Source organism: Coturnix japonica, chromosome 10 (genome assembly GCF_054131305.1).
Source record: "Coturnix japonica strain WE chromosome 10, WE-NBRP24, whole genome shotgun sequence".
Taxonomy (NCBI): domain Eukaryota; kingdom Metazoa; phylum Chordata; class Aves; order Galliformes; family Phasianidae; genus Coturnix; species Coturnix japonica.
This window is the reverse complement of record NC_140672.1, coordinates 14,727,150-14,742,898: the sequence shown is the minus strand read 5'-3', so window position 1 is coordinate 14,742,898 and position 15,749 is coordinate 14,727,150. Positions and strand designations below refer to the sequence as shown.

The 15,749-nt window shown below is 42.7% G+C and overlaps 1 protein-coding gene across 1 annotated transcript; it reads right to left on the bottom strand.

Annotated features, from left to right (window-relative positions):
- Window positions 1-516: 516 nt before the first annotated feature.
- Window positions 517-1,880, bottom strand: LOC146759428 (obscurin-like protein 1). The gene is made up of 2 exons (XM_085510297.1): window positions 1,537-1,880; window positions 517-892 (listed from the first exon to the last, which is right to left on the bottom strand). Exons 1-2 carry the CDS (start codon window positions 1,733-1,735, stop codon window positions 618-620), a joined length of 474 nt encoding a protein of 157 aa, XP_085366423.1. The 5' UTR covers window positions 1,736-1,880; the 3' UTR covers window positions 517-617.
- Window positions 1,881-15,749: the final 13,869 nt, after the last annotated feature.

The window sequence follows — 15,749 nt, the reverse complement described above, 5'->3', positions numbered from 1 at the left end:
CTTTTTGAGTAACATACACTTAGGGTAGGATGCCTCTCTCAAAATACATGCATCTACATGCTGGAGATAAGTTAGAGAGGCACTTGCAACAGACGCCATCCTACAGCCAGCAGTAATCTGCAAAGTACAGACAATAGAATTCCAGGCAGCATTTATTCTCTCTTAAATCTACCCCATTGAGGATGATGAACCATGTCTGAAAACTGCCTCTTTCTTCTCTCCACTCATCACACTGGGAGCCTCGGATGATGCTCTCAGATGCACATGCTCTAGATAGGAATTTGTTGTACAGCTAGATGGTGTGAAGGCCATCCCTTCAGCTTATAATTAGAGGATATTTGCTCCCACAGTTCCCTCAACAGAGCATTCCTGATTTACTGTTAATGGAACAAGCTGTAGTGAGATGCCCATTTCCAACACTACCCCAGTGCTTTGGGTAGTTCTCACATTTGTGTAAAATGTTTCCTCCTTTTACTTATTTTTAAGAGAAATTCTCAGTGCTTCGAGGTTCAAGTAGAAGGTTGCTATTCACTTTAACCATATTATGAGTTAGCTCTCACGACAATCTTATCAGAAGACAGTTGAAGGAATCAGGCCCCAGAATCTCTCCCATCTCATTACCTTTCACAGACAGAGAGGCTTTGGAGGTTAGACCACGGGCAGTAAAAAACGACTTCCCCAGCGCCAGTAGGAGTCACACTTTTGATAATGAGAGTATATTTCCGACTCACGTTAGAAGCTTTAAATCGCCCACCATTTTCCACTCTGCTTCCAGTCAGTGTCCAGTTGAACTCATTAATGCTTTCATGGGACGGAATGCATTCAAAATTACAATCTTCTCCCTCCTGGATTTCAGTGTTTTTCAGCCGTTTGGTAATGCCACTATTCAGCTCTGGAAGGTAAGAGATAGGTTAGTATGAGGTTTATATGGAGAAAAGGCATTTGTGACTGACATGAGTAGCAGTACTGGTGTTTTAACTCAGGATTTGCAGAACATGGCTGCATTCCTTACTGATGTATTCTCTAAGACATTCTCCACTCAGAATTACCAGAAAGCTATAAAAAAAAAGAGACGTGAATCTCTTGGCTTTGCTCTTGAAGAACTACAATTAGAGTAGCTCAGTCCATGGAGCAGAATGAAGATTCAATGAGCTACAGAGGGAAAAACCTAACAGAGAGGACAACTCTAGGATGCTGCGTGAGAAAAAGGGTTTTGCCTATGACAAGACATTAAATGTTTCTATTAGCTAATTTGTTACCATCCTACCCCTATTGGTGTTCAAACCATTTCTCCATTTTACGGATGTTTAGAAAGGAAATATTTCCAGGACATTCTTGATGTGTTTGGTGATTTTCATGGCAAAATGAGATACATTTACATCAAAAGCAATGGGAATTTTCCAGACATCACTGTGTTAAATTGCAGTAATACACTTCTATTGTAGAAACTATTAAGGCTCGTGGGGGAATAGGTGTAAGACATAGTGACCACACTGAATGTGCTTTCAGCACTCCTTTACTTTCCACAGTACTTACCCTGAATGCTGACCTTTGATTTGGCAACATCAGTGCCAATATCACAGGTATAGAAACCTGCATCTGACTTCTCGAAGTCATGGATAAGGGGACATAGGGTCTTCCCAGACTGTACCAGCTCATACTTGTTGCCAGAAGGGAGCACAACACCGTCCTTCTTCCACACTGGTTTGACCTTCTCTTTATAGAGACTTTGCATTCCAATTTAATCACACCCCGCTCCTCACCAAAAACATCATCCAAGGACTTCATGAAGACAGCAGGCTTCTCTGCAATTAAAAGGGCAAAACAGAACAATGTGATACAGAAGTTGAGACATTTCCAGTTGCTTTCAGATTTTTAAAGAGGGATAAATAAATCTTTACCAGCACTGACGACACCAATATAGAACCTAAAGCGGTTTCATGTGTGTTGACTGAATGCACTTTATGGAATTCTGAACTAATCAGTAGGAGAATACAGGGAACAGGAGGGACAGCCTGCATTGCCGGTGGGTGGGACTGATATCATATGAAGTAATTGGGATGCAGCTCTTCTGAAGCTGGAGAGCTGGAATAGCCCTCACATGGAGCAGAGCTCATACAGCAGGCCACAGGATTAAGAGGATAAGCTGCTGAACACTTTTGATTTTCCTGTTTTATTGACTCCTTTTATCTATCTTCTACTTCACACATCAGATGTTTATACTGGGGAAAAAACTTCCACCAAATGCAAAAGAAAGGAGAAAGAGGAAATCCTTCAAACTCTGAGCGCATAGAGTAAAAGAGCTTAATTGCTGGGGAGAGCAGATTAGAATCACAGTACCCTTAGAATTGGAAGAGACCCTTAAAGGCCATCTAGCCCAGCTCCCCTGCAATAAAAAGGGACATTCACAGCTAGATCAGGTTGCTCACAGCCTGGTCATTAGTAATCCCAGAGGCAAAACACACACTGAATGATCTCTCCCTGCAGTCATAAATCCTTGGAGACAACAGCACTGACACTGCATGTTACTGAAGCAGTAAAAGAAATTGTTCTTGTAACTCTCCTTGTGCTAAATAAAATGATGATAAAAAGCAATGGAATGCTTTGGCAGGACACCAAAACCATCCTCCTTCGTTGGTTTCTGCTGCAATGGAACCTTCCACTGGAAGAAAGCCTCTGATGACTTGTCACCCCAGAGAGGTGAGCTTGAGAAGCAGGACTGCTGCACAATAGAATGAACTGGAGCTCCTTAGCATCTCTTACATCCAGGAGGGGTGTGATCAGACCCACCTATCACCTTCAGGTGCGCTTTCTGACACCTTGTCTGAATTCACTGTCACTGTGCCAGCATCCTCAGGCTTAACCTGCTTCATTGTCAATGTGCAGCAATTGCCAACGTTCTTGATGTCATTGTAATTGTTGGTGTAAAGGAGGTTGCCATTCAGGAACCATTCCATGTCCTCGTCATTATGGGACAGCTCGCAGGAGAAGACAGCAGAGCTCTCTTCTTCAATTTCCACATCCTGCAGGTGCTTCGTTACTTCTACATTGCGGGCTGTGGGGAAAAAATGTGAACCACTGTTACTATAAATCATACTGGGATGTGTTAGAATGGTTGGACTAGATGATCTTTGTGTAATCTTCTCAGTGAAGACTATACATTTATAAAGTTATCAGGAGAGAACGGCAGAAATCAACCCCAAGAAGAGAAATCTGAGGTGAAATAGGACATGGAAGAGGCCACCCTCCCTGCTCATACCTTCAGCTGTCAGCGTGGCCTCAGTCTCTGCAATTCCTGCCTTGCACTTGTACACACCAGCATCATCAGGCTTCAGCTTCAGAATCTTGAGCTCTGCTGAATGCTTATCCCTCTTGATCTTGTACTTCTCAGAGGGCTTGATGAGTGTGTGGCCTTTGAACCATTTCACAACATTTGGAGAAGGCCTGAAGTCACAGGACAGGATGACAGAATGACGTTCCAAAGCTGTCTTGTCCTCCAACTTCCTGGTGATTTCTATATGGTAATCTGCAAAGCAGGGGTGGAAGAGAAGAAAGGATGAAGACAATTGGAAGAAGAGGAAAGTCTCTTGCATGTATTCCATTCCAATTAATGTCATGTTCACAATGGTTTTTTGAACCACTCTAAAGATAAAACAAACGATTGTCTATAGGGAATGCCATTGACTACATTTCTATAAAGTAATACTGTATATTATCTACCAAATGCAAGGTCCAGCTCTTGTTCTGTGCTAATTAAATTGCTCCCAATTGTTGAGGCTTTTATTCAAATAAGAGTGAGTTGAAAATATAACAAATACTTCAGGATGTGAATGCAGACTCTTACGCTGGGGACAACAGCAGATAAAAAGCCTGCAAGTTTCTTTCAGATGAAATCAATGACAAACTGCATCAAATTTAGGTGCTACCAAACTTAACCTTGTCTAGTTCAGAAATACAATTAATTTCACCTGATCTGACTTCTTTGGTACAGCCAAGGACAAAACCTCAGCTCTGTAGATCTGAATAGTAAGCACATCACAGCTATTCAAACAGATCTTTTACTGAGATGCAGCTGTCTCATTTAGTGTCCAATGACTTTGAACTGGAAATGGAGCAGACCCTCCAGACACACACACAATATTTCAAAGACCCCAGTGAAGGAAGGCTGTACGTTAATTAATTCTTCATCTTCATGATGTAAACCAAGCCAGGATATGTTACCTCTGACAAGCAGATTGGCTATGGATTTTGATTTGCCAATTGAGAACTGAATGGTGCTTGTCATATCAGTGGTGGTTTTCGGTATGGTCAGCTGGTGGATGGTGCCTTCTTGCTGCATAATCAAGTTTCTGCCAGCCTGTAAGACTTCCCCACGTAGGAATACCACTTGGGAGGTTTCACAGAAGGAATGGATATCTCGCATTCAAATTTGGCTTCTTCAGGCTCAGTCACATAGTCATCACACAGCTCCTTTACTAGATTAATGGATTGCTCTTTAAGAAGGATGGAACAAGAGAAAGCAGAGATTTAGAAGGAATGTAAAAAACCCTTACATTATCACCCCACTTACTCACGTCAGCATTACTGCACATGAACACTACACCTATCAGCTCAGAATGCCTTGAAACATCATTAAAAAATAATAGAAAGAAAAGAATGTTGTTAAGAAGTCAGACAATAAGATTGACAATCTGAAAAGAGCCCAGATCTTCTGATTCCCAGTCCAACATCTAAATCAAACCATGACCTTCCCATCCCAATATCAAACTCCTCGCATTACGAAATGGAAAAGAGGTTCAATGAAACACGGACATTGATAATTACTTTGGTTAAATACAGCAACTTAGCTCTGAACAACAAGTTTTCACCTAGTAAAGGTCTCTGTAGCTCAAATGTAATGACTCTACTTAGGAGAAATTCATTTTCCAGGAAGTTCTTGCCCTTATAATGGTAACAGTGGCAAAGCTGGGGACTGAACTCTTGAGTAGTGTGCTAACTCAAATGTCTCCCTTTTCTTTATCACACTTAACATCATATATATACCCTAACATTGTATATATTAAAAAAAAAACCAAAACCCTGTGTTCTTTTCAAACAGCAAGAGAAAATGAAGAAAAAGTCAAGCTATGTTTTTTATCCCTCAACGTTCAAACACAAATCTGAAGTCTAAACATAGAAAATCAACCTCCTAAGAAAATAATCTGTTTTACTTAGCAAAAGTAAATTCCAAAAGAGAAGCTGGATATTTTGTGGGCAGAAAGGTAGGTAGGTAGGAGTTTTTATTTCTGTGAAAGGTCCTGGTGGTGTTTAACTTCCTTGACATTAAAGCAAAGGATGTTAGCTGGTTTATAACATAAGATAATTTAATCAAAATCGTCATCAGAAGCATAATTACCTTTAACTGTAAGATGGGCACACGATTCACGAGATTCTGCCTTTTCTGCTACCGATTTTATTTCTGCTGCATCCATGACTTGGACACGTGTGTAAGTCAGCGAGTAGCTCTTTCCTGAAGCAGAGAACCACAGAGTCACTAAGGCTGGAAAAGACCACTAAGGTCGTCTAGTCCAACCGCCAGCTCATCCCTACCAAACTGTGCTCTTGAGAGCAAACCCACAACTACACTTGGCTTCCTTGAGCAAAGAGCTCTGAGGCACATGGCCAGGCTGAGCATCATCCATCTGGTTTCACAGCATCACTGCCTGTTCTCTCATGTCAATGAAACCACCCATTCCCCCACGTCCACATCCTCACCAAAGTGTAATCTAAACATGGCTTCTACAAGGACTGACCAAATGTGGCCGTCGTCACCTTCAAAGTACCTGATACAGAAGGATCACACTCACTGTCAGACAAAACCTCTTTGGAGAGGTGAACTGACTGCCCTGTTCACCCCCACTTTGGAAAGAACTGCACTCATTTCCTACCTGCTCCCGGCAGTGTGGGATGGTGGGATAGCATCACACTTCCCACACTAAGCATCCCACCATGTCACTTGTTCCACCCTAACCTCAGTCCCAAAACAAAGGGGGAACTCCCTTCTGAACCCTCTTCACTTCATTTCAGATGTCTTATATGCTTGATCTCCAACCCACCCCCCACTCAGGAGAAAGATCCCCCTCTTACACCCTACCATCTTGCCGCATTCTGATGTTGTCATCAGCCTTCAGCTTGTTGTCATCTTTGTACCACTGGGTCTGAACCTCATCGTGTGAAATCTCACAGACAAAAGATACACTCCCACATTCATTCACTTCCACATCTTCCAGTGGTTTAACAATCTTGATATCTCCAGCTGTGAAACAGTAGAGATATATTTGTCAGGGTATTTCCAGAACTGAGTGCAGCATCTTTTCCTTACACATATTTGCTTGGAAAATAAGTAGGATTATGTTTTATTCTAAACCATCATCCATTCCTGAGTCATTTCTCTTTTCAACACAGCCAATGCATTATTGCCCTTGAACTTAAAGATAGACTTACTAGCTACAATGGAGCTCCCTGCAAACAGTTTTCATGGAAACCAGAACCTCATTTATTCTAAAACCTTTCAAGCAAAATTAAGGGTAGAAAAACAATAGAACTGACTGAATCTTTAAGGTCATTTTGTTCCAGTCCCCCTGCTATAGGCAGGGACACCTCCCTCCAGAACAACTCTTCTCCTCAGGGTCAAGGCTTCTCCCAAATCATTCTCCTCTAAGCCTGTGCCTGTGCTTGGAATTGCCCTGACCCAGGTGCAGGGCCTTGTACTTGGCCACACTCAAGTTCATGAGGCTGCCAACGGCCCACCTCTCCAGCCTGTCCAGGTCCCTCTGGGTAGCATCCCTTCCCTCTAGCACATCAACAGCACCGCTCAGCTTGGTGTCATCTGCAAACTTGCTGAGGCTGCATTTGATTCCACTGTCCATGTTGCCTACAAAAATGTTAAATAACACTGGTCCCAACACCACCCTCCACCTGGACACTGAGCTATTGACTGCAGCTCTCTGAGTGTGACCATCCAGACAGTTCCCTATCCTGCAACTGGTCCATCCATCAAAACCATTTTTCTCCAGTTTGGTGACCAGGATGTCATGCAGGATGGGATCAAATGCTCTGCACAAGTCCAAGTAGATGATGTCAGTTGCTCTCCCATTATCCACTGATGCTGTTACTCCATCATGAAAGGCCACCAATTTTGTCAGGCATGGCTTGAATTTGAGGAAGCCATGTTGGTTACCACCAATCTCCTCATCTTCATTTTCCAAACTATGCCAAGGAGAACTAGACAGAACTCTACAATGTCGTGTCACTACAAACCTGTCTGAACCATTGGCTTCTCTGCATGCTCATCCCTAGTCTCTCCTTAGCCTGTGTGCCCACAGTGTATGGGGAATGTCAGCCACAAATCTTACCTAGGGGACATCTTTGCTTCAAAGTCCGTTGAACATCACACAGTCCCTTTTAACTCTCCAGGTCTGCACTTATTTATGTCAGAATCAGACCATATTTTTGTGCTGCTATTTCCCTTTCCTTCTGAAGGGCCTGGATACAACTTGGATTAACCTCAGGAGCAGAGTTCCTGCATAAAACAGCCTGTACTGAAACAGCAATCCAACCTGGTTGCATACTGAGAGAGAAAATGAGAGTTCACCAAAGTCATGGGACAGGACAGATGTTCATGTTCATGCTAACAATGAACCCAAGTGGCCACATGAGGACAGCATCTAGTAGGAAATCAGAAAAAAAGCATCCTTTCAGACGTCCCTTAGGAAGGTGGAATCTACCAGTGCACAGCAGACCTGTGTGTTCAGTAACCAGTCTGATGCTTCAGAGCCTGGTGATGAGCTACAAACTGGGGTTTAACCAATGCAACACATGGAGGGAAAATATGTCTTGAGCATAAAGAAGAAAGAGAAAGGTATCCAAAATGACTAACCAAGAAGTGCCCAAACTGCCCATGAAGCATTTCTTCAGGGTAGCTGATGTCTTGTCTTCAGCTGCTTGGCATGTGCATGTTCCCTGATTTTCATATTCTCACTAGTGAACAATAAGACTTCTCTTATTTCCTTGGGAAATAATGCCCACTTCTTTTACTTTGACGGAGCTCCTTCCCATCCTAGAAAGGAAAATATCAAGTCAGATCTCCATGAGTCCTTCCATCTCTGCACTGGGCAAAGGCAGCCTTCAGATCTATGCTTAATTCACCCACTCCCCTAGAATTAATGGAACTGTGCTTACTGGAACATATGCTGAATCTTAAGCACAGTGCAGTGTTTTCAACATGTAGGAATGGCTATAGAACATGCATAAATTCTGGCTGACCTATGACAGCTTAAAGCACTGCAGAGGACTGTTAACAAGCCTGTTTGGACATCACCGTGAATAAATGATGTTATCCCCAAGTAAGGGAAGGAACAGCTGAGCACCGGGGAGGTACACAAAGTTCCAGAGCAAAATCTCACACTGTCAGGTGCAAAGAAAACTCAGATTTCACCCCAAAAACCCAGTTGACAACAAGGCTACAAAATCCTGGCTGAGAATTTCTGTGTTAGACTTGAAGCTCAAGACTGTACTGTAGTTCAACCAACAATATTTTGTGCAGCATGACCTAAAAAGTTCACAATAAAACCAAAACAAACTTCAATTTCAACTTGATAAATGAACTCAGGACATAAAAACAAAGAGTGCTGATCTGGGCAAATAAAAGAGCGTAAAGAAAAGAGAGCAGTGAAAAAGCTATCAAGAAAAAGCTCAGACTCGCATCCCTTGGAAGTGAAATTAAAGGCTCTCATTCATTTCCAGAGAAGTCAGAAAGGAAAATACCATTACATGCCATACCTTGAATCACTTGACGTCCACCTTGGGCCTGGACAGCTCACACTCAAATGTGACCTTGTCCTTCTGAGTGACGCTAATGTCTGCAAATGGTTTGCTGATTTTCACAGGCAATCCTGAGAAGGAAAAAGAAGGATGTGGATTTAGTTGACAACTTAGTTTTGTTCATAACCAGGTCCATGGGTGCTCTTAAATGGATCCTTCCAGATGGAAAAAACATTTCAGGTGGCCTCCTAGATTCTACCCCTTTTTGTATTGCACGCAAGACTGAAAAAAAAAAAATTACTTTTGCAAAGTTCTTCTTGTCATAAGGAAACAAACATTTGGGGAATGGCAGAACCAGGTAAAATTTTCCTTCACGTCAAGAAAGTATAAATTTCACTCTCATGCTCTTGGTGTGCTTTCTGCTATGATTATTTGGACTAATTAAGCTTTTCCCTGATGAAAGCCTAGAAGTATATCACAAGAAGGACCAACTTACCTATGACCTTTTATTTGTCTTACTCAAGCATCTCCTCCTGACCATAACTGACAATAAAATATTCAGCCAGACTACAGGTTTGAGCAGCTGAGTTGTTTCTAGGATCTCCTGCAATCTCAAGCTTGGAACACACACTTGTCTTTTGACTAAGTGTCTCTTATAGTGCAGTAAACAACAGGTTTTCACATGGCTATTCCTCATTTACCTTGCTCTGAAATCATTCTCAAACCATGCGGGATAGATCCAGGGAGAAGGGGAGGAGAGGGAAAGGGAAAGGGGAAGTCAGGTCCTCTAAAATCAGGCTTCTTAGCCTAAAGCTCAACAGCAAATAGCAGTCCACTTCCCCACATTGCTAGACTCCGAGCATTTAAAGAACATCAGCTGACCTCATGATGAGCTCTAACATAGCCAAAGGAATTAATATATTCAAATATTCCCTCAGGGGGAATTGTGGCTGTTCCATGCCCACAGGGTAGAAGACAGCCAGTCTTCCTCTAAGCCACATAAACAGCTGCTTAGTGCTCCCAAAGCGAATGCTCACCAGTTGTTTCCAGCTCGAAGGTCATCTTCTGGCCAGCAGCCTCGCAGATGTATTCTCCAGCATCTTTCTTCTCCAGCTGCTCCACAACCAGACGCCGTGTTTTGCCCACAGATTCCATTCTGAACCTTCTGGAGGAGGCAAGCAGTTTTCCATCCTTGTACCATTTTGCTTCGGTTGTATCCTGTGCTACTTCACAGCTGAGGGAGGCACTTGCTGCCAGGGCAGCACTCACCTCTTTCTGCACCTTCTCCTGGTTTATAAACACAGGTTTTGGCTCTGAGGGAAGAAAAGAAAAAGTATTGACTGAGGGACTGAAATGAGACCATCTTGCAGGTTTGTATGTACAGGTTGGAACAGGTTTAGGTTACCACTTGTGCCCAAACTAATAGCCTTCATAGAGAATATCAGCTCTTCTGTTGAAACAAAGTGTCAAATCTAGGCAAGAAAGAAGCTAGGAACTGAAGGAACCAAGAGGGTCCTTGAACACCAGTCCCATGGTTGCAAGTCACTATGCAAACATATTGAACCCAATCTGTCCTGCAGGCAACCAAAACCTGAGTTCCTTTTGCTTAAGACCCACTGTGAAACATCAAAACACATAAACATGTGATAGTCAAACCACTGGCTGCCTTTTCATGACCCAGAACAGTACTCCTGGCTTCCTGAACAGACTCCTCATGGCCTCTACCATTGCCACAACTGTGACTGTCAAAGGCACAAAGGAAATATGCTCACCAACGCAGTCCTTTGTTCTTTGTGTGTGATTTGCAGATATCTATCTTACTTTGAGCTCTGGCAATAGTCAGCTCTACCAGGTCTCTTACTGTGAGTAGCAGACTCACCTATCCAGATGCAGCCTCCAACATAAAGGCATAGTAAAAAGGCAGTGTACTACTAGGAGAAGTTCCTGCTTCTCCTGCCATGAAAGGCTGCACGTACAACATGCACTCCAGCCTCACTGCACATACTTCTCTTAGTCAAATGTTTCGGTGAACAAGAATTACAGTTTGGGATCTCAGGCACAGGAGAGATTTGAATAATATCTTGAATATTGCTTCCACTGTACATATATTACTAATTATTGTTCTACAGACAGACTGAAACAGGTCTTTGTGTCATACTGAAACCAAATACTTTCTACAAACCCAGGCAATCAAGCCTAGGGAAAAAACCTCAGCACAGACTACTGCACTGCATAACAGAAACTAGATTTTACTTTACTGTTCTCTGCTGTATTTCAGACAACACCTGTCTCACCTGTGACATGAATCTTGAAGGTGAGTTTCTGGCCAGCAGCCTCGCAGCTGTACTCCCCTGCATCTTTCTTCTCCACCTGGCTCACCACCAGCCGACGCTGTTTGCCCTCTGACTCCACCTTGAACTTCTTGCTCGAGGTGATCAGTTTCCCCTCCTTGTACCACTTCACCTCCGTCTTCTCCTGGGCCACCTCGCAGCTCAGCGTGGCATTTTGAGTCAGTACAGCCTTCACCTCCTTTTGTACCTTGTCCTTGTTTGTAAGCAGGTCTTCTTTCTCTGCAGGGACATCACAACAGTCACACCGTTTTGCTGTAGTCTGCTGCAGAGCTTACTCCAGTTCCCCATTTTCACTATACTTGCCCTTCACATTGAGCATCGTGATGCCTCATTAAGACAGGAAAATACTTTCCCCTCTATTTTACCGTGGGAAATTATAGGCATATCAGTTCATATCATATCATATCATATCATTTCATTTCATTTCATTTCATATCATATCACAAAGCTAAACATTTTGCAGTCTGATAGCAGATTTGGACATGAGATTTAGAACACCTGCATGCACAACTGAACCTCCTCCCTTATCTTTTTTTCTTCTGATGTCTCTCTACATTTCCAGTAAATCAGAAGGGAATGGCCCTCTAGAACAGGTTGCCCAAGGAGACTGTGGATGCCCCATCCCTGCAGGCATTCAAGGCCAGGCTGGATGTGGTTCTGGGCAGCCTGGGCTGCTGGTTGGCAACCCTGCACATAGGAAGAAGGGGGTTGGAACTGGATGAGCACTGTGGGCCTTTGCAACCCAGGCCATTTATGAGTCTGATTAGTGGCATTTTTCACCTAATTGTGTCATTCAAATTTTGTAACCAGTTCCCTTCAAACACCTCCTTTTTTCTCACTCCTTGCATGCCTGGTGTGCTCTTGCACTGTAACCCTGCAGACACCAGCTGACTACAAGAGCTGGACAAGTTACTCCTTGCCTATTGTTTGTTGCAGTAATTCATTCCTGGATGGAAAAGCACATGTAGAAAAGTGTTGCTATGACACTAGATGACAAAGAAAGTCCTATAGCCAAAATGTTTTGCACCAGAGAGGCTGTCAGTTGATCCTCCCAATGCAAGACACACAAAATGAAGCGTTCCTTTATCTCTGGGATTCCAAGCATTTTCTCACCTCTGACTTTCACTTGGAATGTTGCTTTGTCATCTTTTGTTTCACAGCTGTAGCTCCCTTGGTCTTTCAGGGTCACATTTTTGACCATGAGCTTGCGGTGCGTCCCCTGGGAGATGATGGTTGTCCTCTGGTCCTGCTTCACCTCTGTTTGATCTTTCTTCCATACGACAGCTCCGCTTGCAGCTGACACCTCACACACCAGCTCCAGGTCTTCAGAAGGACTGACTGATATTTCTGGAGTCGTTTTGGGCTTGTTGACAAAATTAATGGCTTCATCTGAAGAAAAAAAGAGAAAGTGGTTTACATCCTGACTCAGGCTTATTCAGCACAGCATTAAGATACAGTTAGAACTGATTGTAATGTCTCTGCTCATTACATTTGAGTGATCAAGTATCACCTCTGGAAGTACTAACATACAAACGTGTGCTTGATTCTCCTGTGTAAGGAAAGACTAAGTTCTATGCAGACAGTTCTTATTTCTTTTAATCAATTCTGTATTCTGCACGTGTTCTTCTGAAGCTAAAATGAAGGCAGCTAAGTAACGTGTTTGCAATACATGAACAAACCTATTTAACACCTTGTCTCTAAGCTAACAAGCAGCGTTTGATGAGCACATCAGTATTTCATGCCCTTCATTCCATCCAGACAGAACCTGCCTGAGGAGCAAGCTGATGGCTGTCAGCTACAGGCAGACCTAGCTTAGCATTGCATTTCTTAGAGCAACAACTGTTGCTTTCAGTCACTGAATATACCAAGGCCAATTGCTATGCCAGGCACATTTACGGCATCAGCGCACAAATAATTCATCAAAAACTGTAATAGACAGGAGCCATCTATTCTTTTAAAACTAGGTGACCAAAGAACAACAGTCCCTCTAGAGTCAAGCTGTTAAGAACTAATAGCATCAAGCAATATCACATAGATAGATTAATTCCCTGCCCTAAGACCATCTTTTGTCTTAGGTGTCTTGATACTATTTGGTGTTCCTAATAAACCTCCTGATGGCTTTTTTGTCTGAGCCATGTGACATTTTGTGATAGGAGTTACTGCTAGTGTTCCCTTAACCCAACACCAAAGTAGGAGGTATCCATTCTCAGGGAATCATGCAGGCTTCCTCTGTATTTGATGCTCAGAGACAGCCCCAGAACTTTTTAAATCTTAGCTTAGCTCTCATCCAATAATGTTCATCAAACAGTGCAACTTGTCCTTTGGGAATGCCTTTGTTCTGCATCAACCAGTTCCAACGGAGTCTTCTTGGCTTGTTTTAGATCAGTTTTTCAGCAGATAAAGCCAGGGGCTTTGAATTACAAAGTGAAATTGCAGAATGCATGATTCTCAACCAAACAGAACAGGAGGTGGGATTCAGGGTGAATACCTGAGCCAACACCACCTGCAAGCAATCCTTCAATATCTTAGGAATCTCTAGCCATCCCAAATCCAGTGTTGTGCTTGATCTATCATCTCTGCTGAGTTTTTAGCTAGCTGATGGTGAGCATCATGGTGGTGATGGGTGAGCAGTCAGACTAGAGGGTCTTAATCAACCTTAAGGATCCTGTAATCAGAGGAACATTAATGTCCTGTTAAAGGTCACAAGCGCTGCACTGCAGCATGAGCATACACAGCGAAAGGCTTTCAGTAGAGCTTCAGTTCATAAATGAGGACTGGGTTATGGAAAATAGGCTCAAGATAGAAACCAGAAAACAGATCTTAACGCCAGGTTCTGTGAATGCAACCAGCTGAATTTCACAGATATTGAATTTCAATGACAATTTCTTGTGTTATTTTACCCTCCAGCTCCACCCTGAACAGGAACATGTCAGTGACAAGCATTACTCCTCCAGGCTTGACCTGACAGTGCTTTACTTGTACTATGAGCTAATGGCTGTGCTTACAGCACCTCAGGGAGACACCTCAGAGATCACAACGTCCTTCGGGTACAGCAGGAGACACTCAACTCTCCAAATGTGGAGTTTAATTTGTCAAAAGAGGAGACAGGATTCCCATGCTGAGAACTTAGGGCCATTTCAGTCATAGGTTTAAAGATGATGTAAGTGCTGAGGCAATACATGAACTAGATGAATGAAGCCCAGATGTCAGGGCTCAAGTCGTGACTCCAGCCCCAGCTGGAGCTAAGGCTGTCCTGAATTCATCACAACACAATTACATTATTTGCTCATCCTGTGGATTTGCATAGGGACAACAGGAAGGTCAGAATTGCTTCAATAGAGCTATGCAATCTTTGTCCTAAATACTGGAAACCCACAGCGTTGGACAAATAAAATGAATTAAGTCTGAAGTGCTTTACATGGATTGTGATCCTATGTTTGCCTCACAAACTTACCTGAGACTTTCCAATCAAAAATCAGAGTGTCATCTCCAATTGTGTAGATGTATGTTCCCTCGTCTTCTTTTGTTACAGCTGAAGCCACAAGCTTATGCAATTTCCCTTTATCTTCCATTGTGAATTTCTTACTGGTCTTGATTTCTTTGCCATTTTTGTACCACTTCACCATGACATTGGCTTCAGAGGTCTCAGAAACAAATTCAGCTTGTTTTCCAGCAACGGCCCTGATTACTCCTCCACTTGTCTCTTTGATTACGAAGTTTGCCAGTGCTGAAACAAAATATGAAGACACAAAATACATATGATGGTAAAGAACTGCAGGGACATTGGTGACCATGAGGCATTCATTTATCATAAGATCAAACGTGCACGTTTAATCCTAGTTCTAATTGCTAGATTCTAATTCAGAAGCTGGCAAATTGGCAGCTTTTATAAACCACGTACCAGATTACCTTATCTCCACAAGTTGAAGGACATACACTGTACAGGGGACAGAGCCAAAGGAAGAAGCCCAAGGCTTCAAGAAAATGTCTAAAATAGGAAAACTGAGGAAAGAATTGGAACAAGCAAACTAGAAGGAAATCAATGGAGGGGGTATCTATTACTGCACTGTAACACCCTGGCAAACAAATCGAGCCTAAAAGATAGAGATATCACTTAGGACTGAAAAGAAAAACAGAATTCCTTTATGGAAATTAATTGGAGCGCAAAAGTTAGATGATGAAACTGGCCCCTATTAACACACAGTGGAATAATTGACTTTAAAGATTCAAAATCTCACCACTGTCTTAGCCAAAAGTTTAAGCCTAAGTCCACGGTCCTATTTTACTGAGGGTAATTGAGCTTGTTTTCCAACTTCTTGTTAACATATCATTTCAAAACAGCGCACACAACTGAGTTGGGTCTGTTGAGACAGCACAGTCAGAGCTGCTAAAATCAAAGTCTGGATTATGCATGCATTTGTTCTGAAGTTCCAAGAACACGCATGTATAATACAAATTCAACAACGTTCTACAGAATGCCTGTCTCTTAGGAGCTCGAGAGCCAGCTGATGGACACTGGGATGACTGAGATCCTGTAAATACATTTAACTCCGTCCTATCATACAGTCAAATTTCATTCATTTTTTCAGGAACTGT

Excerpts from the sequence above, each read along its gene's own strand:
- LOC146759428 (XM_085510297.1), bottom strand. The coding sequence starts at position 1,735 with ATGCAAAGTCTCTATAAAGAGAAGGTCAAACCAGTGTGGAAGAAGGAC. Across the intron at positions 893-1,536 it reads ATCAAAGGTCAGCATTCAGG|AGCTGAATAGTGGCATTACC; the intron begins GTAAGTACTGTG and ends CTTACCTTCCAG.